The 27,604-nt window shown below is 43.2% G+C and overlaps 3 protein-coding genes across 4 annotated transcripts in view; all 3 read right to left on the bottom strand.

The window, feature by feature from the left end:
- aqr (aquarius intron-binding spliceosomal factor) overlaps positions 1 to 10,770 on the bottom strand; it is a 57,546-nt gene extending 46,776 nt beyond the window's left edge. Inside the window, exons 1-14 of the mRNA XM_024437095.2 lie at positions 10,644 to 10,770; positions 10,242 to 10,345; positions 9,735 to 9,791; positions 9,605 to 9,645; positions 9,483 to 9,518; positions 9,272 to 9,392; positions 8,883 to 9,023; positions 8,232 to 8,300; positions 7,901 to 8,001; positions 6,060 to 6,136; positions 4,897 to 4,961; positions 3,454 to 3,684; positions 2,784 to 2,887; positions 308 to 410 (exon numbers count right to left, since the gene is read on the bottom strand). Coding sequence (XP_024292863.1) covers positions 308 to 410; positions 2,784 to 2,887; positions 3,454 to 3,684; positions 4,897 to 4,961; positions 6,060 to 6,136; positions 7,901 to 8,001; positions 8,232 to 8,300; positions 8,883 to 9,023; positions 9,272 to 9,392; positions 9,483 to 9,518; positions 9,605 to 9,645; positions 9,735 to 9,791; positions 10,242 to 10,316 — 1,221 coding nt within the window. The 5' untranslated portion in view covers positions 10,317 to 10,345; positions 10,644 to 10,770. The remainder of the gene's footprint in view (positions 1 to 307; positions 411 to 2,783; positions 2,888 to 3,453; positions 3,685 to 4,896; positions 4,962 to 6,059; positions 6,137 to 7,900; positions 8,002 to 8,231; positions 8,301 to 8,882; positions 9,024 to 9,271; positions 9,393 to 9,482; positions 9,519 to 9,604; positions 9,646 to 9,734; positions 9,792 to 10,241; positions 10,346 to 10,643) is intronic.
- A 1,180-nt stretch (positions 10,771 to 11,950) lies between these two features.
- LOC112261622 (zinc finger protein 770) lies at positions 11,951 to 16,273 on the bottom strand. Of its 2 annotated transcripts, XM_024437094.2 has the most exons (3): positions 16,115 to 16,273; positions 14,306 to 15,731; positions 11,951 to 14,218 (listed from the first exon to the last, which is right to left on the bottom strand). In XM_024437094.2, the coding sequence occupies exons 2-3, from the start codon at positions 15,668 to 15,670 to the stop codon at positions 12,173 to 12,175; spliced, it is 3,411 nt and encodes a 1,136-aa protein (XP_024292862.1). In that variant the 5' UTR covers positions 15,671 to 15,731; positions 16,115 to 16,273; the 3' UTR covers positions 11,951 to 12,172. The 2 variants fall into 2 exon arrangements, with proteins under 2 accessions (XP_024292862.1, XP_024292861.1); XM_024437093.2 differs by having other exon boundaries at positions 11,951 to 15,731.
- Positions 16,274 to 17,885: 1,612 nt separating this feature from the next.
- Positions 17,886 to 27,604, bottom strand: part of dph6 (diphthamine biosynthesis 6) — an 87,901-nt gene continuing 78,182 nt past the window's right edge. Inside the window, exon 15 of the mRNA XM_042329982.1 lies at positions 17,886 to 19,268. Within this exon, the coding sequence (XP_042185916.1) occupies positions 19,150 to 19,268 (119 nt within the window). The 3' untranslated portion in view covers positions 17,886 to 19,149. The remainder of the gene's footprint in view (positions 19,269 to 27,604) is intronic.

The following is a 27,604-nucleotide window of genomic DNA, read 5'->3' as shown; positions in this document are numbered from 1 at the left end:
GGGTTGCATACTATATTCCAAGGTCAAAAGCATAAATGAGTGGCTTTTAAACAAGCCACAAATACCTGTTATGCCGCTACGCTCCCCAGACAATTATTGTTCTGAAAATGACCATATCCTGACGTTGCGGCGGTTTAGCCAAGCACCTTGGGCGGAGTCTCATTATCGTTCCCTTCCCCCTTAACCACAGATCTAGGATCAGATAACCCTTTCCCCATTCCTAACTTAAAGCATTAGGACGATGACACAAATACCTGATCCCCAATCAGTGGTTAAGGACAACGTCTCCCTGTTTCGTAGCACCTACCAGCAGCTCCAGGAGGACCTCCTTCTCATAGGTGGTGTCCTGTCCCTCTGCCAGCTCTGGTAAGAGGCATAGATACGAGGCCACCCTGTGGAGAGTGTTGGAACTGCATGGAGGAAAAAAGAAACAACTTTAGCATATTTGACGTTACAAACTTCCAATTAATATTTATTTCCTTTGAGCATCATGATTTAAACAGTCATATATTTTCTGCTAAGTCAGTCTGTTTACTACAACAAGAAGACCCAGGGGTAGAAATGCACATTCAGGAGAATATTTACACTGTGCCGATGATTCTATTTTTCTGAGGAAAACTCCCCTATTCCAGCGTCCGGGTCGCTACCCTTTATTTGACAATGTGAAAAGTGCCAAATTTTCCCAACACACAGGCTGTTCCTTAAATCTGTGTTTGTTAGAATTGCAATGTAATTCATTGCTAGTCCTCGTGTTTTCCTCAACTCTGCTCTGCTAAGTAGCGGCCACTGCAGTCCTGCTCTGTCAGCATGGCGTGTTCAGGGGCCGGGGTCGATGCAATTATTCAAATCCAACCACATCTCCATCTCTCAGAGCTGAGGCAGAGGCTGCCTCGGCATGTGCCATGACACAGGCAGGGGTTGGTATAAAGAGACACTGTGACTGAGTCCTGTACAGACAGAGCGGGACACGTGTCATTGTGAGCAGAAGTGTGGGCAGGCTCGTGATGATGCCATGATTTGACCACACGGATCAGTGGGTTTTGCTGGCCATGCAGTTGGTCCGTCTAGGGACTGGTATGGGTCACGCTGCTGTACTGTACTTCATGACAAAGCTAAAATAGCTGCTTTGAGTTGTTAAGGAGACAAATGCAGCAATTATCTCAATATCAAATCATTTCTGTTAACAATTAAGTATCTTACTTTAATTGTTTTCCCCCCAAAAATGTAAAGGGTAAAAAGGAAACAAAAACAGATTCTTAGCTAAGAGCAATTTCTCAAGCAAGAAGTCTGCTGGGACAGTCAGAGGTGTCTGAGTGAGGAGGGGAAAATGGCGCTGGAGGAGATGGCTGCCGTTTAACAGGCTCCTAACCAATTGTGCTATTGTGTGTTTTTTCCGCATTATTTCTAACTTATTTTGTGCATAATGATTCTGCCACCGTCTAATATCTTGTGGTGACAGAGTCGTGGCTGAACGACGACATGGATAACATACAGCTGGCTGTGTTTTCCGTGCATTGGCAAGAATGCACAGCTTCCTCCTATAAGACAAGGGGTGGTGGTCTGTGTCTATTTGAAAATAAATCAATAATTTCACAGTATTATTCCAAACTCATAGTGAAGAAATATATATAAAACCCAGGAAAATAATCTTTATTACCACACTGGGCCTTTAAAACTGAAAGGGAAAAATACCCCGCCTGTGTGTGTTTTGGGTACTTAGCAGATCAATCGGGAATAGTGGACGAGTGGCAGTTTATCTTGTGGGTAGCACAGCTGAAATAGCTGGCATTAAAAATAAGGTTTTCTGGGTAAAAAAGTGCCTTGTTAAAAGTGATGGGCATATGTGAAGTTTCCAGAGCTGCTTTGAAGCCAGTGGTGCGACTGGATAACAATGCAGAGCCTGGCTTCATTCACGAGAACAACAATACACAGGAGAAACGACAGCTTGAGCTCCTCTCTTCTGGAATAAATTCACACAACAGCTCTGATACTTCACTGCTTGGCTTGCTGAGACCCAGTGTTAAGTATCTCAAACTCAGCAGCACCTAGGACCAGGAGGAAAGGAGACAAGGATAGGAAAAGGGATACCTAGTCAGTTGTACAACTAAATGCATCTTCCACATTTAACCCAACCCCTCAGAATCAGAGACACCCACGTCATTGGCGCCCGGGGAACAGTTGTTGTTAGGGACAACTGCCCTGCTCAAGGGCCGAACGGCACACCTTGCTGGCTCGGGGATTCGAACCAGTGACCTTTTGTTACCGCTAGGCTACCTGCCGCCGCCCCACACACACACACACTAACAAGGCCCTGTCAAAGGGGGGGGGGGTGTTTTTTGAGGCCACTCCCTAACATGATCTGACAAACACAGCTGTTCAAAGAGTTTATTCTCCAGCTCCTGCAGATCGATTCAATTAATGAGGCGAGCCTCTCTCTCTCCCTCTGGCTGGTACCACTCTACTGCACATTCAAGGACTCACAGGCTGACTAACGTTCACTGTCGGGGGGGGCAGCGTTAGGGATGCTAAAGTTACGCCAGTGACAACTCAACGTTTGTCATCACGGTAGCATGAAGATATAAAGGTTTAGATGTGTATGGATGTTTTCCTCCACACACAAAAACAGCTTATATTTCACTGCCTGGCTTGCTGAGACCCAGTGTTACCTATATCAAACCAGCAGCACCTAGGACCAGGAGGAAAGGAGACAAGGATAGGAAGCGCACACACACACTAACAATTGATTCTTCTCCCACTCTGTCTATCACACAGACACACTTTACCTGAGATGACCAAACTGTTTTGTAAGGGATTCCCGTGTGTCCACTGCTGCCACATTGGACAGGGCAAAGTCCTGCAGCTCTGGGAAATGGGCAAATGCAGCCCTCTGAAAGACAACACACAAACATTAAAAGCAGGTGCAAACACCTCAGAGCCAGTGTGATGTCAGGCACCTTATGGATTTCCCTCATTTATTAATCCAGCATCTATGTGGGGCTAGAGAGAAGTAGGGGAAAGAGAGAGATGGACAGATGGAGAGCCAAGCTAAGAACAGATGAACCAACCTGTATATTTATACAAAGATGCATTTGATCATATCAAGTTGAGAGGTAAAAAAAATAAAAAATAATCATGAAACATGTTGAACACTGAAATCTATGGAGAATTCTCTCTGGGACTGAAATGTGACTTGACATTATTCCTTGTCAAAGGCGTCTGGAAGCTGTCCCTAAATCATGAATGATTCATATTCGTACATATTTTACTCACAGCACCGGCCACGTCGCCCAGGTGCACGCGACTCTCGCGCTCTACTTTCAACGCTTAAAATGTGCCACTGATGTTAACAACAATCCCTATCAAATAAACTATTTTTATACCCAACACATTCTTAACTAGACAGGTAGGGGAACCAAACAAAATGGAGGCCAGCATGGTGTTGTATGCGTGTACCTGCAGTGAAGTGATTCTGTCGTAGTGGAGTGTGGTCATCTCCTTCTCTGTCAGGGCGTTGCCCGTCTGGTCATTGATCTCAAAGCCTGTGTAGAACTTCAGCATGTCCAGTAACTGGCAGAAGAGGTGACCCTCCTTCTCTCTCTGCATGAGACTGGACAGGTGGCAGCTCACCACCAGGTGGGAGTCGTCCAGCACCGTGTTGAACCAGCGCCTGGTGGGCAGCAGGGCCTGAACACAGACAGAATGGATCCACACATTACACATCATGGAAAAACCATGCTGAAACAGCAGCCTTTATACGAGACCAGAACCTCAATAATTATAGATTTTTCGACACATACACCTAGAAAAACAAAAGGGGCCTCAGTCAGAATGTTAAACACATTGAGGGTGTTCTAAAATCCAGCCTACTATTACTATGCCGCCCAGACCTGTAGCTGATAACAAGGAGACGGTGCAACATCACTAATCAGGATTAGTCCATGTATGGATTGACTCAGTCACTGGGGTCATTCAGATCAATCCATCTACCAAACAGAATTCCCAGCATTGAGGCCCAGAGTATAAATAGGGCCCTATTGATAAAGGGTCGACTTGAGGTTGTTTTGGACACTTTTTGATGACGGTTAGAGAGTTCACATTTCCAAAAAAGAGGAAAGGAGAAAAACAATGACAATACTTATACAGAAACATTTATGGAAAATGGCAACACCAGAACCTTCATTTATTCCATTGAATTCACCTCTATACAGAAGGCAGGTGCTGCAAAGGATTATACCCTCTCACAACACAGGCAAGCGTTATCTACGGCAGCCATCTTTGATCCCCAACCAGCCATGACAGATAAGACAGCTCAGCCTAGCAGAAGTGTAAAATGTAGGGTCTCTTTTTCCAGGGCATCATCATATCATCGCAGAGAGGCAAGTATGAGATTTCAGCCATCCCTTTGTAAAATTATCCTGCTGAGGGAAAGGATTTCTCCAGAGGCAGCTTGCCGGTGCCAGGGGAAAAAAGTATAGCCTGTCATCAGATGGAATAGAACTCAATTCATCCCATCCTCCCTGTGTGGAAACAGGAGCAGCGTCACCTTGCAGCCTGGAGAGGGAAGGGACCACCTTGACTGTGACACCTCGCTACATGTCATCATAAAGCCAGAGTAGAGAGGATAAGAAAGCGTGCTACATTGTGAACTTACACCTCTATGTTAGAAATAACCTAGATTCTCTAAGTCAACAAAAACCAGTCATTCAGGGACAGAGTTCCATACTCAACACAGACCAAGACCGAAATAGCTGTACAGGTAGGTACAGCGAACTCAAAAGTGTCTTTGCATGCTCAGTGATTGCAGATATTCAGTTGATCCTATATGAAATGGCTGCCTGGTACCCCTCATAACTACACAACAAGAACATAGCGTCCCTTATAAATGGTGTTACTTACCTCCAGGTCAATCATGAGCTCGATGAACCTCTCGCAGTAGTGCACCTTCTCCATGGGTACAGGGCCTGAGAGAGACAACACAGAGACGTTCAGATCAGGTAATAAAATACATGACCATACACGCTATCACACAGGAGGGAATGGGGGGGGGTGATGATGTGTGTGAGGTAGTGCCAGGAAGTGGCCCGGGCGTGCATGGAGAACACGGTGGGTGTGTCTTCCTCAGGCACTGCAGCACACTGAGAGATCAATGTGTCCGTGCTGTGGACCAGGACAATTTCAGTCTGGGTCTCAGCATGACCACCTTCACCCAGCTGCATGTTGGGAAAGATGCTATTCTGAGCATTCAGGTTGGCTAAGGGTAGTCTGGTCACCCTGCTTTACATCACCATGGAGACTGTGAGGAGGGGGAGCATCTGGACAGGACTGCCCTTTCAAAGTGGGGGTCAAGTCAGAAGGAAAGGATGAACTTTGGGATAGATAGAGGGATGAAAAAGTGGGTCTCACACCAGTAATGAGGTCTGAGTTGAGAGAAGGCGACAGCTGAGAAAGTCACAGAGATGAGGTCTGCGCATAGATAAAGACTATCAAAGATCTATGACTAATCATATACAAGGATAAAGTCTAGCAGGTAGCACCTGCCTGGGCTGTCCTCGTCTGCCACTGGTAGGGAAGGGGATATCTAGTCAGTTGCATAACTGAATGCATTCAAACAAAATGTGTCTTAACCTAACCTCTTTGAATCAGAGGTGGGGGTGGGCTGCTTTAAGCGACATCCACTTCATCAGCGCCCGGGGAGAAGTTGTTGTCAGGGGTTAACTGCCTTGGCCTTGAGTAAAAACTGTTCCCCGGCCTCAGAACGGCAGATCCCCCACCCACCTAGCCAGCTATGGGATTCGAACCAGCGACCTTTCGGTTACTGGCCCAAGGCTCTTAACCGCTGGGCTGCCTGCCGCCAGAGTAAGATTTGTACCTCTGCTAACTTTTAAAATACATTTGCACAACAAGGTGTGACAACTTTTTCTGTATGAGGACCATTTTTAGACTTAAGAATCTCTTCTAAGTAAATCTGACCCCCCTCCCCTCCACAGTGTCCTGCTGCTTGTGGGGAATAATGAAACACTGCTTTGCTCATAAATCATAACTGTGTTGCTAAATGTTACCTGCTGGGGAAATGGACACCAGAACACCAAGAAACTTCTTAATGAGAGCAGAGAGGAACGTCCTCTCCATCTTAGCTCTGGAAATAAAGGCAGGGAAATAATAATTAGCGACACACATCACTGTGCCTTTGATGGGACTATGTTTACTGGTCCAGACACAGGCAGGGGGTCTATGTCTACTGGTCCTAATACACGCAGAAGGTCTATGTCTACTGGTCCAGATACACGCAGAAGGTCTATGTCTACTGGTCCAGATACACGCAGAAGGTCTATGTCTACTGGTCCAGATACACGCAGAAGGTCTATGTCTACTGGTCCAGATACACGCAGAAGGTCTATGTCTACTGGTCCAGACACACGCAGAAGGTCTGTCTACTGGTCCTATGTCTACTGATACATGCAGATACACGCAGAAGGTCTATGTCTACTGGTCCAGATACATGCAGAAGGTCTGTCTACTGGTCCTGATACACGCAGAAGGTCTATGTCTACTGGTCCTAATACATGCAGAAGGTCTATGTCTACTGGTCCAGATACACGCAGAAGGTCTATGTCTACTGGTCCAGATACACGCAGAAGGTCTATGTCTACTGGTCCAGACACATGCAAAAGGTCTATGTCTACTGGTCCAGACACATGCAAAAGGTCTATGTCTACTGGTCCAGATACATGCAGAAGTTATATGTCTACTGGTCCAGATAGATGCAGAAGGTCTATGTCTACTGGTCCTAATACATGCAGAAGTCTATGTCTACTGGTCCAGATACATGCAGAAGGTCTATGTCTACTGGTCCAGATACATGCAGAAGTTATATGTCTACTGGTCCTAATACATGCAGAAGGTCTATGTCTACTGGTCCAGATACAGGCAGAAGTTCTATGTCTACTGGTCCTAATACAGGCAGAAGTTCTATGTCTACTGGTCCTAATACATGCAGAAGGTCTATGTCTACTGGTCCAGATACATGCAGGAGTTCTATGTCTACTGGTCCAGATACAGGCAGAAGTTCTATGTCTACTGGTCCAGATACAGGCAGAAGTTCTATGTCTACTGGTCCAGATACAGGCAGAAGTTCTATGTCTACTGGTCCAGATACAGGCAGAAGTTCTATGTCTACTGGTCCTAATACAGGCAGAAGTTCTATGTCTACTGGTCCAGATACACGCAGAAGGTCTATGTCTACTGGTCCAGATACACGCAGAAGGTCTATGTCTACTGGTCCAGATACACGCAGAAGGTCTATGTCTACTGGTCCAGATACACGCAGAAGGTCTATGTCTACTGGTCCAGATACACGCAGAAGGTCTGTCTACTGGTCCTAATACATGCAGAAGGTCAATGTCTACTGGTCCAGATACATGCAGAAGGTCTATGTCTACTGGTCCAGACACATGCAGAAGGTCTTAGTCTACTGGTCCTAACACATGCAGGTCTATGTCTACTGGTCCTAATACATGCAGAAGGTCTATGTCTACTGGTCCAGATACATGCAGAAGGTCTATGTCTACTGGTCCTAATACATGCAGAAGGTCAATGTCTACTGGTCCAGATACATGCAGAAGGTCAATGTCTACTGGTCCAGATACATGCAGAAGGTCTATGTCTACTGGTCCTAATACATGCAGAAGGTCAATGTCTACTGGTCCTAATACATGCAGAAGGTCTATGTCTACTGGTCCAGATACATGCAGAAGGTCTATGTCTACTGGTCCTAATACATGCAGAAGGTCTATGTCTACTGGTCCAGATCCTTGCAGAAGGTCTATGTCCACTGGTCCAGATACATGCAGAAGGTATATTTCTACTGGTCCAGATTACAGGCAGAGGGAGAATGTCTTACTGCTCTGATGCTTTGCCTTCCAGCTTGTCAAAATTCTTCTTGATCAGATTCCAAAACTTTTGGAGCTTGGGAACTTTCTTCAGCTCGTGTTGCAGTCTAGACTGTAAAGATGAAAGTGTGTTCATTAATCAATCTTAAGGATGCTATAAAATTAGTAAATGCAACATTTGCACTAGGAAAGTTGTTTTTGGCTCACCAACCCTATTCCATTTAATCAATCACAATTTGTAAATGTGTAAAATATTGTCACAATTTTAAACATAATGCATATCTAACAGGGTGACAGTTCTAAGGACATAAGAGCACTTGAGATAAGGGGAAGAGTTCTTACAGGCAAGATACACATCCACATGGGCAGTGAGATGAGCTGCTGCACCTGCTCTCTGATCAAATCCACCTCCTGAGAGAGAGAGAGAGAATGGGTGTGGATCGGAGAGGGATATAAGGATATTTGTACGTTGGTAGACTAATGGCAATGCACCAAACTGATTAGAATCATCACAATGAGTTCAGGAGAAGCATAGGGGATGAAAATTGATTTTCAGAGTGAGACTGGTGCAATGGCTACCCATGGTTTTGAGAAGGAGTGGAGAACACAAATGTGCTAGGGAAACACCTGAATACACAATTTGAAGTGTAATACTGTCACCTAGTGGAACCTGCACCAAACTACCTTTATTAAAACCACCTCAAGGAAGTTTTCCTTTTGTTAGCTCATCTTCGTGGCCCTGAGACTACTGGATAGGCGTAAGCAGTAGCTCCATCTAGCTTCAGCTTTGTTGCTTCCACCTATCCATTGTCATCAGGCCGGGGAAAGGGGAGTGAACAAGGTCAGAAGAAAGGGACTCTTCATTCTATGGTTGTTACTAACATACTTTCGCAATAAAACAATGCATTACTCAACTTATATTATGTGGTTGATTCAGCCAATCACTAATTCTACATTTCCAGAGAGGTAGACATTGGTTGGTGTGTGACATACCAGGCTGTTGAAGCAGTGGTCAAGGAAGACCAACAGTACAGTCTGCTCCTTTAGAGTCAGGCCAGCCTCCTCTCCAGCCAGCACGGCCTCCATCACACACTTAAAGAAGTACGGGAAGTGGCTAGGCTCCTTCTTAAACACCTGGATAAAGATAATAAACCAAGGGATAAAGAAGACATACATTGATATTAGAGGACATTGATCAATGCTTGCTGGAAACATTTTCCCTAAGTAGCTTTAACGCAGGGGCTGTCCCTGTACAGCTGACCACATCACTCATATTCACAACATAACAGCGAGTGTGGTTCAACATGCTAACAGATAACAATTTGTTACGTGAACCTAAGGATGAACATTTCTGTTTGACAGGCCACTCAATCCATTCTTACCTCCCAGGCAGGGACGTTCTCTCTGAACTTCTCATTGACTATGCAGCAGATGGACATGAGGTAGGCATTACTGGAGACCTCAGGATTATAGTTCACCCACAGGTAGTTCTCCAGGTACTGACTGAGAGACAGGACACAAATAGCAGCATATTAAAAACATTAAATGACTGATAATGCATTGAGACCACATAGAAAAAGGTCAAAAACCCACCTGAACTCCAACAACATGATCTTCCTAATGGCGAACCTGAAGATAAAATAGCAGAAATGGAGGATTTAAGACAAGTTAACATGACAAAATACTGATGCTATTCAAGAGTTGAATTCACTCACTTGGACTTGAGAATCTCTCTCTCATAGACATCCTCCAAAACCTGAGTGGGTGACAATTATAGTTTGTTAGAGCAAGAGGACCATCTCCTCCACTATATTCATAACTCAAGTTTGTCAGTAGGAGGCTCACCTTTGGGTCAAATGGTAGTTTATTCTTGGCATGGGGAGCCCAGTATCTGTTAGACAACTTAGAGAAGAAAGAGTGTTATTATAACAGCAATCCACAGTACACCCCCTCCCCGGAAACCCTTCCACCCCAATTCAAAAAGATGGCAACCAGGGCTGTGTTCAGTACGAAAAAAAACAGTGTGCAATGTTCAATCAAACATAAACGGTACTGTTCTGAACGACCAGTTGAAAAACGGGGAAGGGTTGTGGAACGCCGTCAGCAACGTAGCTAACGTTGAAACGAACTGAACGCACCCCTGCTAAATTGTGATTCGGTCAAATAAACAGTGACATAAAAAATCAAGTAAACTCGGTTCCCGACAGTTAAGGATGTTAACAGAGTAAAGCAGCAGCAACTACCAATGTGAAGTCCAGCATAAGTAGAGATGGCAGTTATTTTAGCACAAGTGTAATTGAGACAGCTATTAAAAAGACAAAGCACTAAAACAGTATTTGCGTATATAGTTACCTGTGTGACATATTCTGCGTTGATTTGGGACACAGAGGGCGCAGATGCTTTCTTAGCATGGGTTTGATTCTCCATGTCGCAGTTCAACTCGCTATCTTAATTTCCTGGGGAAAAATGTAACTATAAGATAACATAGCAAACTACTTATTCCAATGACATTTGTAATTTAAAACACTAGTATGCTAGATAAATCTGGACGAGCTAGCTAAATTGACTTTACAGGACAGCGAACTAGCTAGCTAGTTAATGCTAACGTTAGCTAATAACGTTAAAGAGTAGTAGTAGATTACACTAGCTAGCTAGTACCCGTTATATTCAAATAGCTGGATATGGTGGCAAAAATGTGTTGCTAATAAAACATTGCTTGTTTATATATAAAGTCAAATAATTGTAGAAACTAACCTTGGTATTTCAAAACATCTGTGTGATTCCCGCTACGCATGTACACAAGCAAAACGATTTATTTGCGACACATTTCCGGTGCGCTATGTTTAGATTCCTAGTGAAACAAGGGATGTAAACATAAAAGTTCCTACACAGAGAGCAGTGCCAGTATATTCAGTCAGTATATTCCAAAATCTTTGGGCGCACCCACATGGAAAATCGATCAAGTTTGGGGTAATTTCTATAATATCTGGGTTTATCATTATAGAGTTGTTATTATGGCTAAACAATATTTTAGACTATATAGTGATATGAGAGAACATAATAGTCTATGAAGATAGGTTACCTGAATCATTCATGTGCTATTAGGATGAACTATGAAGTACCTTTTTGCATAATTCAACAGACAATATAAAATCTCAGAGATAGACATTTATATAGTATAGACATTTTTTGATCCAAACATGTCACACAAACTTTGATCAAAACAGCTAAGTATGGTTTTAACATTCGGCCATCAGATTTGCTACCAATGCTTCTTATAGGACACATTACTGCACTCTATACTCCTCTGTAAACTGGTCATGTCTGTTACCTGTCGCAAGACCCACTGATTGATGCTAATTTATAAAACCCTCTTAGGCCTCACTCCCCCCTATCTGAGATATCTACTGCAGCCCTCATCCTCCACACACAACACCCGCTCTGCCAGTCACATTCTGTTAAAGGTCCCCAAAGCACACACATCCTTGGGTCGCTTGTCTTTTCAGTTCGCTGCAGCTAGTGACTGGAACGAGATGCAACAAACATTCAAACTGGACAGTTTTATCTCAATCTCTTTATTCAAAGACTCAATCATGGACACTTACTGACAGTTGTGGCTGCTTTGTGTGATGTATTGTTGTCTCTACCTTCTTGCTCTTTGTGCTGTTATCTGTGCCCAATAATGTTTGCACACTGTTTTGTGCTGCTAGCATGTTGTGCTGCTGCCATGTTGTGTTGCTACTATGCTATGTTGTTGTCTTAGGTCTCTCTTTATGTAGTGTTGTGCTGTCTCGTCGTGATGTGTGTTTTGACCTATATTTTTATTTTTAATCCCAGTCCCCGTCACCGCAGGCCTTTTGGTAGGCCGTCATTGGAGATAAGAATGTGTTCTTAACAGACTTGCCTAGTTAAATAAAGGTTAAATAAAACAAAATAAATGGCAATTATGCAGATGATTAAAAAATAACTCTTAACCAATAAATAACACACAAATTGTTTTTACCATAAATGCCTTGGCTTCACATGACAATAATTTCATTTTAAACTCTGGAATCAACAAATGACAAAAGGGCACATTTTATTAAAATCAATCAAATTGTAATTTTTATCTTTTTGAACAGTGTTGTGGGCATACAAAACTAAACTGAGAAAAGAAATCATATTAGATATAGGTAAATAAAAACATGAATTTAAAAAATGTATGAACCCACTATTGTAAATCGCTCTGGATAAAAGTGTCTGCTGAAAGACTAAAATATAAATGTATCTGTTAAGGCCATGTCTTATTTGTGTGTGCGTTGGTGTGTTTTTAGATGAGACGCTTGTGCGAAAGTCTTCTCACACACTTTACACAGGAAAGGCCTCTCTCCTGTGTGGGTGACATAATGTCTCTGGAGTTTGGAGGGAGTCTTGAAATCCTTGAAGCAAATTGCACACTGATATGGGCTTGACTCAGTAAACTCAATTAGAATTCTTGAGACACATTTATGGACCTGAAGATCCCTTTCCGTTTCAAAAGATGTGATGCATGTGTCACACTGAAATGGCGCGTGAATTGTTTCACACCAGGAATGATCAAGCCTCTCATTTTGGATAACATTATGGCTGTCTGCATCTGCTATGACTCGATTGGTTTGAACATCCATGTGTCCCCCCATATCCTGTTGCAATGAGGTCTGACCTGTAATCTCATTGCTTTGGACATGAACATTTAGATGAGTAGCAAGCTCAGATGGGGACAAGAAGTGACTGTGACACTCAGTGCACCAATAGTCTTCACTTTGTCTACTCCCAGATTCCATACTATCATCTGGTATGTCTTGTTTTGCCACAAAGCCTGGGTCTCTTGTCTGTGAAGAATGTTCTAAACCCTCATCAGTGACTGAGCAGTGATCAGAACTGTCTTTGTAGGACTGTGGCATCTCTCTCAGTGTCTTTCCTTGAGCAGAGGCAAGAGTTTCATGGTCCCCAAACCTGCTGTTTTCCTGGACATCACTACATGTTTTAATCTCATGTGTTCGTTGTTCATGGCTTCTCAAGTGGCAAGGCTGTCTGAACGTTTTAGTGCAGAAACTGCATTTGAATGGTCTTATCCCAGTGTGTATGAGAAAGTGTCTGGATAGTTTGCTTGGAGTGTCAAAGCCCTTCTGGCAAATTGTGCACAGGTGTGCTTTTCTTTTAACACATATCACTTTGTTTATAGGCCTGGAGTTGTTGCGCTTGTGCAAATTGTTTTGTATGGATTGTTTAGAAGTCTTGACTATGTTGTTGTCCTGTTGTGCCTCTGCTTGAATATTACAAGTATCCTCAAAATTGTCCTGGAATGGTCTCCAGTCATTCACACCATTCAAATGTAACAGCTCTGTTGTTCTCATAGAACTCGCCCCGGGAACTTGAGCACAGACTTTAGAGTACGGATGTTGTTGCGGCCTTCTTACTTTCATTCGGTTTCCCTGTCGAGAGGCAGGTCTGAAGGGTCTCCACTTGTGAGTTCCCTCGTGGACTTTCAGGTGTGTGGTCTGTCTGAACGTTTTTCCACATGCCAGGCATCGGAAAGGTCTCAAGCCAGTGTGTACAAGGTTGTGTCTTTGTAGTTTAGAGGCACATGGGAAATATTTGAAACATAGCAAACACTGGTGTTGGGTATGGCTTGTATTCCCCACAGGGGTGGCATCAGCACCTTTTAAAGCCAATTCAGGACCTATACTCAGGAAAGGGTCATTGTGAACTTTTTCTGCTGAAGGTTTTGCCTGATTTTTCAATTGTAAGTGGCCACTTTGATTCAGTGTTGTTTCTGGTGGCATTTGGAGAGGGAGCCGAAGCTTGGATAGAGAGGATGTTGAACACTGAAACTGCACTTTACTGTTGCATTCATTGTGTCCACATGTAAAAGCACTGCCTTGACCTGACTGACTCTCTGTATGGGAGTTGAGGTGAAAGTTCCTATCAAAATTGAGCTTTTCAGGAAGCTTTTCCTGAAATTGGACACCCACTGGATACCCTCTGTATTCAGTCATTCGACGTGATGGAGGTCTAGAACACTGAGCATATCTTTGCTTGCCATTTCTGGACCACAGATGAGTGTGGGAGTGGATCCTTAAATGTGTTGGCTGGCGAAACCTCTTCCCACATGTGTAGCACCCAAACGGTCTCTGACCAGTATGGGTCAACATATGCCTCTGCAGTTTGGATGGAGATGGGAAACTTTTAAGGCATGCGAGACATTGATGGTTCAGTGGCTGATTCTTTGTTTTCTGGCTGATCTTCTTACATTGGCTGTTGGTTTGACCAGATACCAGTGTCTCCAGGTAAGATGTTGCAGTTGAGTCCTGCAGAGTGGAAACAGGAAAGTCTTTATCAACTTTGAAATTCAGTTTCCAGTGCTCTGGTTTAACAATAATATCAAGCTCAAATACCTTTGAATCATTAGTCTCTGGAGTAGTCATCCCATTGTCTGAATTCTGGTATGCATGTTCTGTCTTCGACACAGCATCCCTGTGATCATCCACCTGACTTGTGTTCTGCGATTCATCTACGGTCTTATGGCTGAATTGGTGCCTCTTTAAATGAGTTGAAAGATGGAAGGCTCTGCCACAGACACGGCACTGAAAGGGTCTTACTTCTTTATGCATCATGTAATGCTGCCTGCGTCTAATTGAACTGCTGAATGTCTTCGAGCAAATGCTACACTGAAAGTGACTGGTACCACTGGTATTCAGCTCCACTTTGACAGGAAGAGGAGACTTTGTTTCCAACTTGTCCAGGTGCTGTGGAGCACTGACACTTATTTCACACTGTAGCTCCATCTCTTTATTTTTGTTTCTAGCATCTATTTGTTTTTGTTTGGTACGCCCACTTTGGAAATTTGATATATTATGTGAGGCATATAGGTGGGTTTTCAGGTGTGACACCTGCCTGAATGTTTTCCCGCAGTCCTCACAGGAAAAGGGCTTCTGGCCAGTGTGCGTAAGAAAATGACGCTTTAGTTTGGATGGAGAACAGAACATTTTTGAACAAGTTGGACATTCGTGGTTCACCCTCATTCTACCTCTGGAAGAGCTCTGCTGAGACCCTAGCATGGGGATAGTCTGAAACCCAGTAGGTTTACGTTCATGGATTTGAGAGTGCATTTTCAAATGCACCCTTAGTCTGAAGGCCTTCCCACAAATGCTACACTCAAATGGTTTTGGATGACTGTGAATTGGTAAGTGCCTCTGAAGCTGGTGAGACGAACTAAAACACATTAGGCAGACTGTACATGTGTGGACATTGTCTGTGTGCCACGCACCGTTCTCCATTCCATCAGAGCCGATCATGTTATCTTGCACTACTACATTTGTGAAGCCATTTCCACTTGGCAGAGTGCTTTGTTGGCTGATAAAGCAACCATTATCAGCAGGTGGGATTAGTTCAGGTTGCGGTTCGATCTCTGTGGCTGTAGTGTACATCTCTAGTAATGTCCTCTGCATGGGCCCATCTCTTTTAAAAGACACTGTAGGCAATAGTGGGGTATCGGTAGTCAAATAATGTCCTGATTTCCTAAGAGATGGATCAAGGTTTGTAGGTACTGATATGGGATGTAGCAAACTCTCTGTGGGTGGACTCCAATTGCAGTAATTCCCAGTGTGAGTCTCAGAGTGCTTCTTTAAATGTACAGATTGTCTAAAGGCTTTTCCACAAACCAAACAGATAAATGGCTTCTGGCCTGTGTGTATGAGATAGTGTCTCTGGAGTTTAGAGCCACTCGGGAAACCCTTCTGACAAACGGAGCACTGATGCATTGTTGCCTTCTTCGTTCCTATGATGTTCCAAATGCTTTATGATTCCCCTTCATTGAACAATCTAGGAAAAACATAAAAACAGTTGAAATACAATGTTTTTATGGGTGTATACGCATAGAATAGGCTATTCAATAATACAGAATTTATTGAATCAATCTCAAAAACAACTGCATTCTTCAACCGAACAACAAAACAACTTGTCCACCCGGGAATGCAAATCCATTAATTATTCACACCTTTCATCATGCTCTTGTAATAAAATATGTCAGCCGATCATTAAAACTCCTATTTAACATAAAATAGGCCTAACTTGAGATGTAGTAACATATTACGGAAAGCTTGATTTAAGCCAGAATGACACACTGAAGATGATAGTTAGCTAACCTTAACTAATGTTTCATTTAGCCTACCAGTTACACCATGATAAATACATAAAAGACTCACCAAGCAGGAGTCCGGCTGACTGTTGTTCTCCAGAATGAGAAACACAAGAAACATGTATGCTTTGTGATCCAGAAAACGAGGATAAATTGAGGTTAAGCGACAACAGCGTTCAAAATTAACTGTGTCCGTCTCTCAATAATGCTCGGACGGAAACAGCAAGACTTATTTTAGGTTCCCACACTACCGTCACTTCTGCTCGAACGTCTACTTTAGTGGCAGTATCTATTACGTTTATTTTATTTAACCTTTATTTAACTATCCGAGGTGATAATAACAAACCAAAAACTTCGCAGAAATCCACTACAACACTTTGAACGAGTTATTTGTAATAGGATTGTGGTTGGTTTAGCACACCAATGGAGACACAAACTAATTACACAGCCTCATCTCTAGATTTATTTTTTACTGCAGATTAAGATTCTATCCACAATCCAAATCTGCCCCGGACTCATTGAACTGACCTAGACACTGTATACTGGCACGATCAGTCATAGACACACCTCTCTACAATCAGTCAGAGAAAATAACAAATAGTCAAAAAAAGGGGAAAAGGTATTGGAAATCCAACTATAGAAGTGTATGTTTACATCAGCTTCTACTTCGATGTCCCATATCTTGTAGTTTAATTCAAGATTAACCAATTAACCGAGTGGCTTTCTAGTTTTGAAGATGTCTGGAAGTTTACTGTTTACTGCCTGAGCTCAGTCACCCTTGGATTAGGTGCTTGACTAAATACTTAAAGATGCAAAAATACACAAATAAATAGACAAACAAACTGTAGGCCTCCAGGAAACTCAACTGAGCCGCTTATTTGGCTGCAGTTCATAAAATCAGCCACAAGAGGGATGCACACACCACTCAATAAACTGCTTCATCATCAAGCTGTATGAAGGAGTACATGTCAGTGATACATGTCTCATGATGGTTGCTGGTATTCACAATTGTGAATCAAGAAACACAAATAAGAACACTTTCAAAAAGATTCAAAACATGAAAATCATATAAATCACTGTGGATTTGTGGCCAGTGTCTGAAGCCCCAGAGATATCCTGACAAGCTCTCCCCCACTGTAGACAACTGCCAGGGGGAAGGGAGCTGCGAAACCAGCCTGAGTAGCCTGAAGAAGCTAACACACAGTCAAAGTCCATGTGCCTGGCCACAATGACATGGGCCGCAGGCTGGTACACTGCACACAAAGGACAATGTTAGCCACGACAACTACTAGCTTGTGTGTGAGCTGGCTGGCTGCCAGTTTCTTAAGTAGACGATGTAGATTTTTTTTAACACACAAAGAAAGAATACAAGGAAAAATAAAAATGTCACCCTGTCTTTATTCATTTTTTGAGAGGGCAGAGGTGATAACATTGAGCAGTTAGTCTAGACAGACAACACAGTCTATACAGTAGCCTTACTGTATGTGCAAGCCCATGTCCAGGGGTGTGACAACATGCTTGATGTCTCTGCTTGTGTCTGTCTGCATGTCTGGGAAATAATCGCTTTCTGTGGTGATCGACAAGTGGTTGTCTGTCTGTGTTTGGCACCAAATGTTATGGCTGGGCCATTGTTGACTCCTTCTAAAACGCTGACATTATCCCTGTAGGCCTACCACATTCAGATTAAAGAGTGTGTAAAACAGGATGTAGGATTGCACCAACCACAAGATTCCTACCTTGGGGTGTCTACCCAGAGAACTGCTTGGTATTTCAATAAGGCAAAGGAATGCTTTGGACTCACAGTTCAACAAAGAAAAAGAGAAGAGTAAACCTCCAACATGTGTTCAGCATTTTAATAAGGAACTTATACACATTATTAAATTGAGCGGTGCTGCTGTTTTATACATGATTTTCCCTCTCAAGGTATATTCCATATGTGCCCTTGCATTTCCTTTAGGTAGACTAAACCTACATGGTGAATCTTAACATGTATTATAGTGGTGCGTTATTTTGCTCAGCCTCATAGATAATTGCTTGTCTGTTTTTTTTAACCTTCAATAAAATCTTCAGGCGCTGTTGGTTGCCTCTATTGTTCAATTTTTGATAAGAGCAATGAAAACAACAGATAGATGGTTGAGATCAATAGCCCACTCTGTTCCCTCCATCACCAGCACAATGGAGAGGATAGAGCCTGAGTAAAGATGCATTCCAATTGAGCTCGTCAATACGGTTCATAATGTTTGAGAAAATAAATGTTCCAGGAGCAATAGTTAATGGTGTTGTTTTCTTCACACCCCGCACGCACAAACACACACACTATATATAGTGCACAAACACACACTCTTCCGCTCTCTTTGTGTGGACGCCAGCCCTGCAGCTGTGTGTAGGCTAGGGGAACGACCCTCTCCTATAAACCACACTGTGTTAGAATCAATGGGCAACATAAAGAGGCTTAATCTTTTCAGGTGCTTGGTTCTGATTGCTTATTGTAATAACCAGTCTCTGGCCGTGCCAAACACCAGGCAGACACAAACAATGCATAACACCCTAAAAACAAATCAATGTATAGCTTTTCTACAACCTAGGATTTTATTAGGGGTGTTAGCTTGCTAAGTGTGAATCTATTGATAACAGTGGAAGATGCAGGGATATATAGTAGCTATTAGCTCGTGGTCTGGGATACACTGACTGCAGCTCTCTGGTGCTGTGGCATCTGGGCTGTACTGTCCTGTACTGTACATTAGATCTGTCTCATAAATGCTCTCTGTTTCAGAGTGACAGCTGTTGGAAGCCTTGTTTGAAGGATACAGTGGATTACTAGCCTAGTGTCTCAAGTAAGCCTCTATACTCATATGTACGCAATTATACATATATGTACAGAAACATACTACATCAGCACATTCACACATGTCAATAACAAATAGTAAGGCCATCAAGCAAAGGGTTGGTGTGTGTCCAAATGAAGTCTGTAATATAAGTGGTCTCTAGGAACATTCAAGTCCCTCTCTGGGTGGATCATGGTCCCTCCTTTAGCATTCCTCTAGAGTTGTAGTTCAGTGGATGGGGGAGAGTGGTTTCTCTTGTCCAGATAGGTCTCACTCTCTACAGACTGAGCCAGCAGGACAGGTGGAGGACAGCAGAGTCAGGCAAGTCTAGGACTGGAGCAAAGGCCACAGATGGGCTGGCCTGGCCTAGAGTTGTCCTTAAACATTCCTCAAGTCCTGGGAGAGAGATAGAGGTGATGTGGGGGTGAGAGAGGGGGGGTTGGTAGGGGGGGAGAGAAAAAGGCGGGGGGAGTAGGAGGAGGGAAAGAGAGATGTGAAGAGAGAAAAAAGTTGTTAATATCATCTGACTTCCCCATTGAAAAGCTGTAAATCTGCTTGTACCTCAGGATCTTAGGATCAGGCACGAGGCCCTAAGATGTCCGTCCCAGTGGGGCTGCCCCGGGACCGAGGCTGCACTTAACCCTTCAACCAGGGAACACAGGCCCATTCACAGAATATTGACATTCTCAAATCCCCGGCAGATTGTATAGCCCCCCATTCAACTCCCTGCAGTGCAGACATATGGTCAGCAAGGGCTGGACTGTAAGCTACTGAACCCACACACCCCCTGCCCAAGACACACAGAATACACACACAGGCATTCTAACACACACTCACACACAAGCGCGCGCACACACACACACACACACACACACACACACACCCCTACATCCCAAACCTACCTCCCCAACACACACTTAAACCAATGAACAAATGAGCAGCAGCTTGTTGTGGGGGGGATCTCGTGGAATAGATCCTGCACCCCCTGTCGTGTTGGGATGTAAGGAAGCTGTGTTGGGACGGTTGGCTCTCAGCTTGAGCGGATTGAGCTGAGAGATTGTTCGAGAGGGTTAGTGTGTTGGTGTGTGTCTACAGACAGACAGGCAGTGGACATGTGAGAGTGTCTTTGGCTGTCTCCTTGTTGACAGCCTGTCCATTTAGCAGTGGCCCACTGGGATGATGTGGCCGCCATGTCCTCTCCTGCTCCTCAGCCCCTAATAGTCACAAGTGTTCCCCTGGCCTCGAATGGATGGCTTTCATGGGCTTGTTAGTTCCATAGGTCTAACAGTGTGTTGAGTGTGTCATGGTGTGGTCACTGGGATGTGATATGTTGTTGGGATGTGGTAGCTAAGTGTATCTAGATATCAGTTGGTTGGAACCATTGGCTCAGATGGTTGTTGTATGGTCCTTGGGACATCAGAGTCATGGGTAGGGTTGTGGCGGCCACAACATTTCGTCAGCCAGTGATTGTCAAGCAAATAACTGTCGGCCTCACGGTAATTGACCGGTAATTAACATAAATACATTTAGCATCTCCTGGCTTCCACGCATAGACTACAAGCCACTGATGCAGACCTTTGGAACATCTACATTTTAAAAAGTCTAATATATCCCTGTAATATAGCCTACACCATCACAATAAATCCATTATTTATTTTAGACTGATCTAAAGAAATATGATATAATGAAAATGTAGTATATATCATAAGAACAGAATAGCATACTCTGAGTTGTCCTTATGTTAGGTCCTTATGTTAGGTCCTGATCTGGCTATGCCAAATGGCTGTGGGCTACACAAGTTCATATAGCAGACAAGATTTTCTTAGAATTCCGTGGCATTATTTTATAGCATTAATAATACAATTGAACAAAGCTTAATAAAATAGAAAGGATATTCTCTCCAAATTATTTGGGGGAGTGCGCACATGCGGCTATTCTGTGTTGAGCGCTTAACAAAGAAATAGGTATTGCTATATGCTTAAAATAGAGTTATTAATTTAACTTTAGTTGTTCTACAAACGTTGGGCTATATTTTTTGATTTTTAATACATTGTAAGGCTGCATGATGCAACTAATGAGGATTTGAAAAAGGTTTATTGAAAGGCATGAGCTCTGCTTTTTTTTTTGCAAAGGCTGTACACACTACATCAGTCACTCATTTACAATTTCACAATCACTTGAAAATGCCTAGAATTTCATGGCGGCATCCCCTTTGTGTGGCCGTAATTCACCCTAAAGAATCCAAGCCTTTGGCGGCCAGTGGTCGTTGAATGCTTCTCCCTGAGTGCTTTCTCACAGGCTACAAGTGAAGACAGACACATCGGGGACGCAACTGCGCGCATCCTTATCCAATTCCAAGGTGCATATGGAAGATATTGGAAGAACTGTCCACATTTACTTTGTCAGCCAACAATATGAGTAGGCCTAACGAACAGCAAAATCACTAGCCCATGTCAATCTACTATTCCCCATAGTACAAAGGTTGACTGACCTATTCTATTCTGTGTGAGAAATAAATATTCCAGACATAGTCTGGGACAGTGGTGGGATGCGATAGATCCCAAATTAATACAACCACTAGCATCAAAAAACATTTTTACGCAATGTGGCTGAAGCAACAAATCAGAAAGTAAAATGTTGATAAAATATTAGGCATCACTCACATTATAAGCTCAGCAATGTACACATGGTAGGAGACGCACATGTTCCATTAGAGGAAAACACCATTATCAAAAGTGACCGCAAATGCAATTATCCATGTAATGCTTTTATTATAAAAGGAACATTTATGGTGAAAATTATCTTCCCCAAACTTGAAACTCACGTGCTGCTTATGTATGCCAGTTAGGATCTACACCCCTTGTAAAGGGGATTAATGTGCTTCATTTTAAGAAGTTATTTGATACAAACCTTATTAAAACATATAGGCCTATGGGCTAGGCTACATGAGGTGTGCGACTATGATTCGAAAAAGTCGCAAAAAAAAAAGGCATTGTTTCTTATGCTGGGCATCATTCACAAGTGATAATATAGTATAATATAGTATTCATAAGTGATAGGCTAATATTGTTACCCATCAGACTATTCTTATTTAATCTTGTCTTTACATATACTAAATAATATATGTGTGAAATGTGTTTTGATTTAGAATGGACCTATGCACTTATATAATGAATGGAGGATGCTTTTCCCTGTGGTTCATTTTCATGCCAGCCAGGTAGGCTATTGTTGTAAATATAAGCAATGTGCTTAATAGGAAAGTTGAGAAATAAATATAGTAGGCCCTGCCTATAGAAAGCTGATCCTGCTATTTTTTAAGTAGAGGCCATCACTCGGTTTTCTCGCGCAATTGAATAGCATATTGAAATGTTGCGCAACATGAGCTCATGGGCTCTCATTAAGTGTTTGATTAGATTTTCGAATACATTTGCATTGATGTCAGAGTGATTAGAGGGACAATAGAGTGCTGAGTACCAGGCAGTTAGCAAGTTTGGTAGGCTACTAATGAAGATCAGCAGCATCAGAGCTTGGAGAAGCCTGATTACCGTGACTAAACGGTCAATTGGAATTTCACTGCCTTCATGACTCATGACCGACCGCCCGGTGTGACGGTAATACGGTCACCGCAACAGCCCTAGTCGTGGGTTTGATTCCCGCATGAGCCACATATGTTGAGTTTAGAGCATGCCATTTTGTCACTTAGGATAAAAAATAACTGCTAAATGACTATATCAAAGCTTCAAAAACCTGTGTCAGTAACTGTCAATCTGTGGTTACATTCACACTGAATTTACATTTAATTCAATGAAGTTACAATCTATAGAGACTCATCTACAGTGAACTATAGCCAGTTTCAATAGCAAGCCTCAGTGTAAGAGCAGAGAAGTTCTGTCACCATGATGAACTTGTGGAGAGAAATCAGGACAGAAAGGTTACCAGCACTGTTCAGTGCCATTTAATAAGCCTCATTGTCTTTCATTAGAGCAGAACGCAGCACGCCAAACACACACACAAAGAACGGTACAGGCTAATTAGCTCATATGTGCGACGGCTTAAAATGCCCCCACTGAACACACAGCCTTTTTCCTATTTTATGAAAAGGCTAAATATGGTTGTTAACTGAGCGTGAGGCTTCACCCTGGGATGTAGGACCCTCTGGAGATCAAGTGGAGACAACAGAGAGAGGCAGGGAGATCACAGAGAGTAATGGTAACATTAGGGGAGAAGAGACAAAGCCTTCATCACACCTATGAAGGCCTTTTTAGTCTTTGAGCTTTGAGGCAGACAGGGCCTTTGTGTGCCTGGGACCAAGGCGAGGGGTGAAGGTGAAAATGGAGTGACCATCCGTCCATGTGTGTGTACACTACATGTGTGTAGTATGTGTGCTGCTGAAAGAACCCTCCCCACACACACCCGTTCCACCACCCAGAGAAGTGGGGAGCCTGGTTGCGAGGTGCAGGGGACAGAGGCCATTAAGCAGGATCCTAAAAGCAATCACATTAGCAATGGGATGGAACTAAACCATCTACCCAAGGGAACCAGCCATTATTCTGCTTCACATCCAACACAGGGGGTAAAAAACCCGGTCTGCATGCGCCTGTTAAATCTCCACATTTTGAAATGCATCGCTTGCCCATCATCAATACCAACAATATTTAGCATTAGCATTACCTTTTTGTTTTTCATTTTAATCAATCAATACGTAAATATATACATGACTGGGTAGCAGGGAGATTAGAGTACTGTTGTGGTCAGGCATAGCGAGAGAGAGAACAGGATAGAAAGAGGGGCATTTTGTGTGAAATTGCCAATGCCTGCTGGGCTTATGGGGCTTTTAAGCAGGGGAGAGAGAGCCCAGAGCTGCATCCATGGTTTTAGTTGTGCTACACTGCCTTCCAAACTGGTTCAAATTAACCGCTAAACGAGAACATAATTAGCAGGCATTGGCTCATGAAAATGGTTTATTTAGGCCGAGGTGAGTGAACAATGTGGCCGAGAGGCCAAGCACAGCGGGTGCAGCCAGGCTCCTCTCTATGGGGAAGGAAGACATCCCGCTAAACCGAGGTGCTCTAGTCTACACTGCTTACAGCAGTGCCATCCAGCCCAGTGGCCATTTCCGGTGTGTCATTTTGTCACACACACACACACGTTTGGGGTCACTTAGAAATGTCCTTGATCTCCACGAAAACATACATTAAATGAGTTGGAAAATGAATAAGAAATATAGGCAAGACGTTGATAAGGTTATAAATAATGATTTTTAATTGAAATAATAACTGTGTCCTTCAAACTTTGCTTCATCAAAGAATCCTCCATTTGCAGCAATTACAGCTTGCAAACCTTTGGCATTCTAGTTGTCAATTTGTTGAGGTAATCTGAAGAGATTTCACCCCATGCTTCCTGAAGCTCCTCCCACAAGTTGGATTGGCTTGATGGGCACTTCTTACGTATATACGGTCAAGCTGCTCCCACAACAGCTCAATAGAGTTGAGATCTGGTGACTGTGCTGGCCACTCCATCATAGACAGAATACCAGCTGACTGCTTCTTCTCTAAATAGTTCTTGCATTGTTTGGAGCTGTGCTTTGGGTCATCGTCCTGTTGTAGAAGGAAATTGGCTCCAATTAAGCGCCATCCACAGGGTATGGCATGGCGTTGCAAAATGGAGTGATAGCCTTCTGTCTTCAAGATACATTTTACCCTGTACAAATATCCCACTTTACCACCACCAAAGCACCCCCAGACCATCACATTGCCTCCACCATGCTTGACAGATGGTGTCAAGCACTCCTCCAGCATATTTTCATTTTTTTCTGCTTCTCATGAATCTTCTTCTTTGTGATCCGAACACCTCAAACTTAGATTTGTCTGTTCATAACACTTTTTTCCAATCTTCCTCTGTCCAGTGTCTGTGTTCTTTTTCTTTTCACTGTTGACAGTGAGACTGGTGTTTTGCGGGTACTATTTAAGGAAGCTGCCAGGTGAGGACTTGTGAGGCGTCTGTTTCTCAAACTAGATACTCTAATGTACCTGTCCTCTTGCTAGGTTGTGCACCGGGGCAACAGTTTTCAGCTGTGCTAACATAATTGCACAAGGGTTTTCTAATGACGTGCTTTGAAAGGCTGGTCATGGCTCACATCAACACCATTATCCCAGAAACACTAGATCCAATCCAATTTGCATACCGCCACAACAGATCCACAGATGATGCAATCTCTATTGCACACTGACTTTTCCCACCTGGACAAAATGAACACCTATGTGAGAATTGTATCCATTGACGACAGCTCAGCTTTCAACACCAAAGTGCCCTCAAAGCTCATCAATAAGCTAAGGACCCTGAGACTAAACACTTACCTCTGCAACTGGATCCTGGACTTCCTGACGGGCCGCCCCCAGGTGGTAAAGGTAGGTAACAACACATCCACCACGCTGATCCTCAACACAGGGGCCCCTCAGGGGTGCATGCTCAGTCCCCTCCTGTACTCCCTGTTCACTCATGACTGCACGGCCAGGCACGACTCCAACACCATCATTAAGTTTGCCAATGACAAAACAGTTGTAGGCCTGATCACCGCCAACGACGAGACAGCCTATAGAGAGGAGGTCAGAGACCTGGCCGTGTGGTGCCAGGACAACAACCTCTCCCTCAACATGATCAAGACAAAGGAGATGATTGTGGACTACAGGAAAAAGAGGACCGAGCACGCCCCCATTCTCATCGACGGGGCTGCAGTGGAGCAGGTTGAGAGCTTCAAGTTCCTTGGTGTCCACATCACCAACAAACTAACATGGTCCAAGCACACCAAGACAGTCGTGAAGAGGGCACAACAAAACCTATTCCCCCTCAGGAGACTGAAAAGATTTAGCATGGGTCCTCAGATCCTCAAAAGGTTCTACAGCTGCACCATCGAGAGCATCCTGACTGGTTGCATCACTGCCTGGTATAGCAACTGCTCAGCGACCAACAGCAAGGCATTACAGAGGGTCGTGCCAACGGCCCAGTACATCACTGGGGCCACGCTTCCTGCCATCCAGGACCTCTATACCAGGCGGTGTCAGAGGAAGGCCTTAAAAATTGTCAAAGACTCCAGCCACCTTAGTCATAGACTGTTCTCTCTGCTACCGCATGGCAAGCGGTACCGGAGCGCCAAATCTAGGTCCAAGAGGCTTCTAAACAGCTTCAACCCCCAAGCCATCTAATCAAATGTCTACCCACACTACTTGCATTGCACCTCCTTTACACCGCTGCTACTCTCTGTTGTTATCATCTATGCATAGGCACTTTAACAACTCTCCCTACATGTACATATTACCTCAACTAACCTGTGCTCCGAATGTGACTAATACAATTTAATTTGATTTAATGATCAATTAACCATTTAAAATGATAAACTTGGATTAGCTAACACAACGTGCCATTGGAACACAGGAGTGATGGTTGCTGATACTGGGACTCTGTACGCCTATGTGGATATTCCATTAAAAAAATTAGCTGTGCTTGTCTTTCAAAAACAAGGAAATTTCTAATTGACCCCAAACTTTTGAACGGTAGTGTGTGTGTCTGTATATAAATGTTTTAAAAATATATATATATAAAAAAATAAAAATATATATAATATATATATATATTTTTTTTTTTTTATGTTTATATATATATATATATATTTTTTTTTATATATATATTTTTTTACATTTATATACACACACACACTACTTTAATGTTTTATATATATATATATATATATATATATATATATATATATATATATATATATATGGAAGATAGTCCTATTTGGTAAAAGAACAAGTCCATATTATGTCAAGAACAGCTAAAATAAGCAAAGAGAATCGACAGTCCATCATTACTTTAAGACATGAAGATCAGCCAATGAGGAAGATTTGAGCAGTCGTAAAACCATCAAGCGCTATGATGAAACTGTCTCTCAGGAGGACCGCCACAGGAAAGGAGGACCCAGAGTTACCTCTGTCGCAGAGGACAAGTCCATTAGAGTTAACTGCACCTCAGATTGCAGCCCAAATAATTGCTTCACAGAGTTCAAGTAACAGACACATCTCAACATCAACTGTTCAAAGAAGACTGCGTGAATCAGGCCTTCATGGTCAAATTGCTCCAAAGAAACCACGCATAAAGGACACCAATAAGAAGAAGAGACTTGCTTGGGCCATGAAACACAAGCAATGGACATTAGACCAGTGGAAATCTGTCCTTTGGTCTGATGAGTCCAACTTTGAGATTTTTTGTTCAAACCGCCATGTCTTTCTGAGAGTAGGTGAAAGGATGATGATCTCTGCATGTGTGATTCCCACCGTGAAGCATGGAGGAGGAGGTGTGATGGTGTTTTGCTGGTGACACGGTCAGTGATTTATTTAGAATTCAAGGCGGTAACCAGTGGCTACTACAGCCTTCTGCAGCGTTACGCCATCCCATCTGGTTTATGCTTAGTGGGACTAGCATTTGTTTTCAACAGGACAATGACCCAACACACCTCCAGGCTGTGTAAGGGCTATTTGACCAAGGAGAGTGATGTAGTGCTGCATCAGATGACATGGCCTCCACAATCACCCGACCTCAACCAAATTGAGATGGTTTAGGATGAGTTGGACCGCAGAGTGAAGGAAAAGCAGCCAACAAGTTCTCAGCATATGTGGGAACTCCTTCAAGACTGTTGAAAAAGCATTCCAGGTGAAGCTGGTTGAGTGAATGCCAAG

The sequence above is a fragment of the Oncorhynchus tshawytscha genome, linkage group LG11 (genome assembly GCF_018296145.1).
Source record: "Oncorhynchus tshawytscha isolate Ot180627B linkage group LG11, Otsh_v2.0, whole genome shotgun sequence".
Classification (NCBI taxonomy): Eukaryota; Metazoa; Chordata; class Actinopteri; order Salmoniformes; family Salmonidae; genus Oncorhynchus; species Oncorhynchus tshawytscha.
This window is presented reverse-complemented; position numbering and strand designations above follow the sequence as displayed.

Bases quoted from the DNA above. Each gene is read 5' to 3' on its own strand.
- LOC112261622 (XM_024437093.2), bottom strand. From the start codon at position 15,670: ATGCATCAGTGCTCCGTTTGTCAGAAGGGTTTCCCGAGTGGCTCTAAA.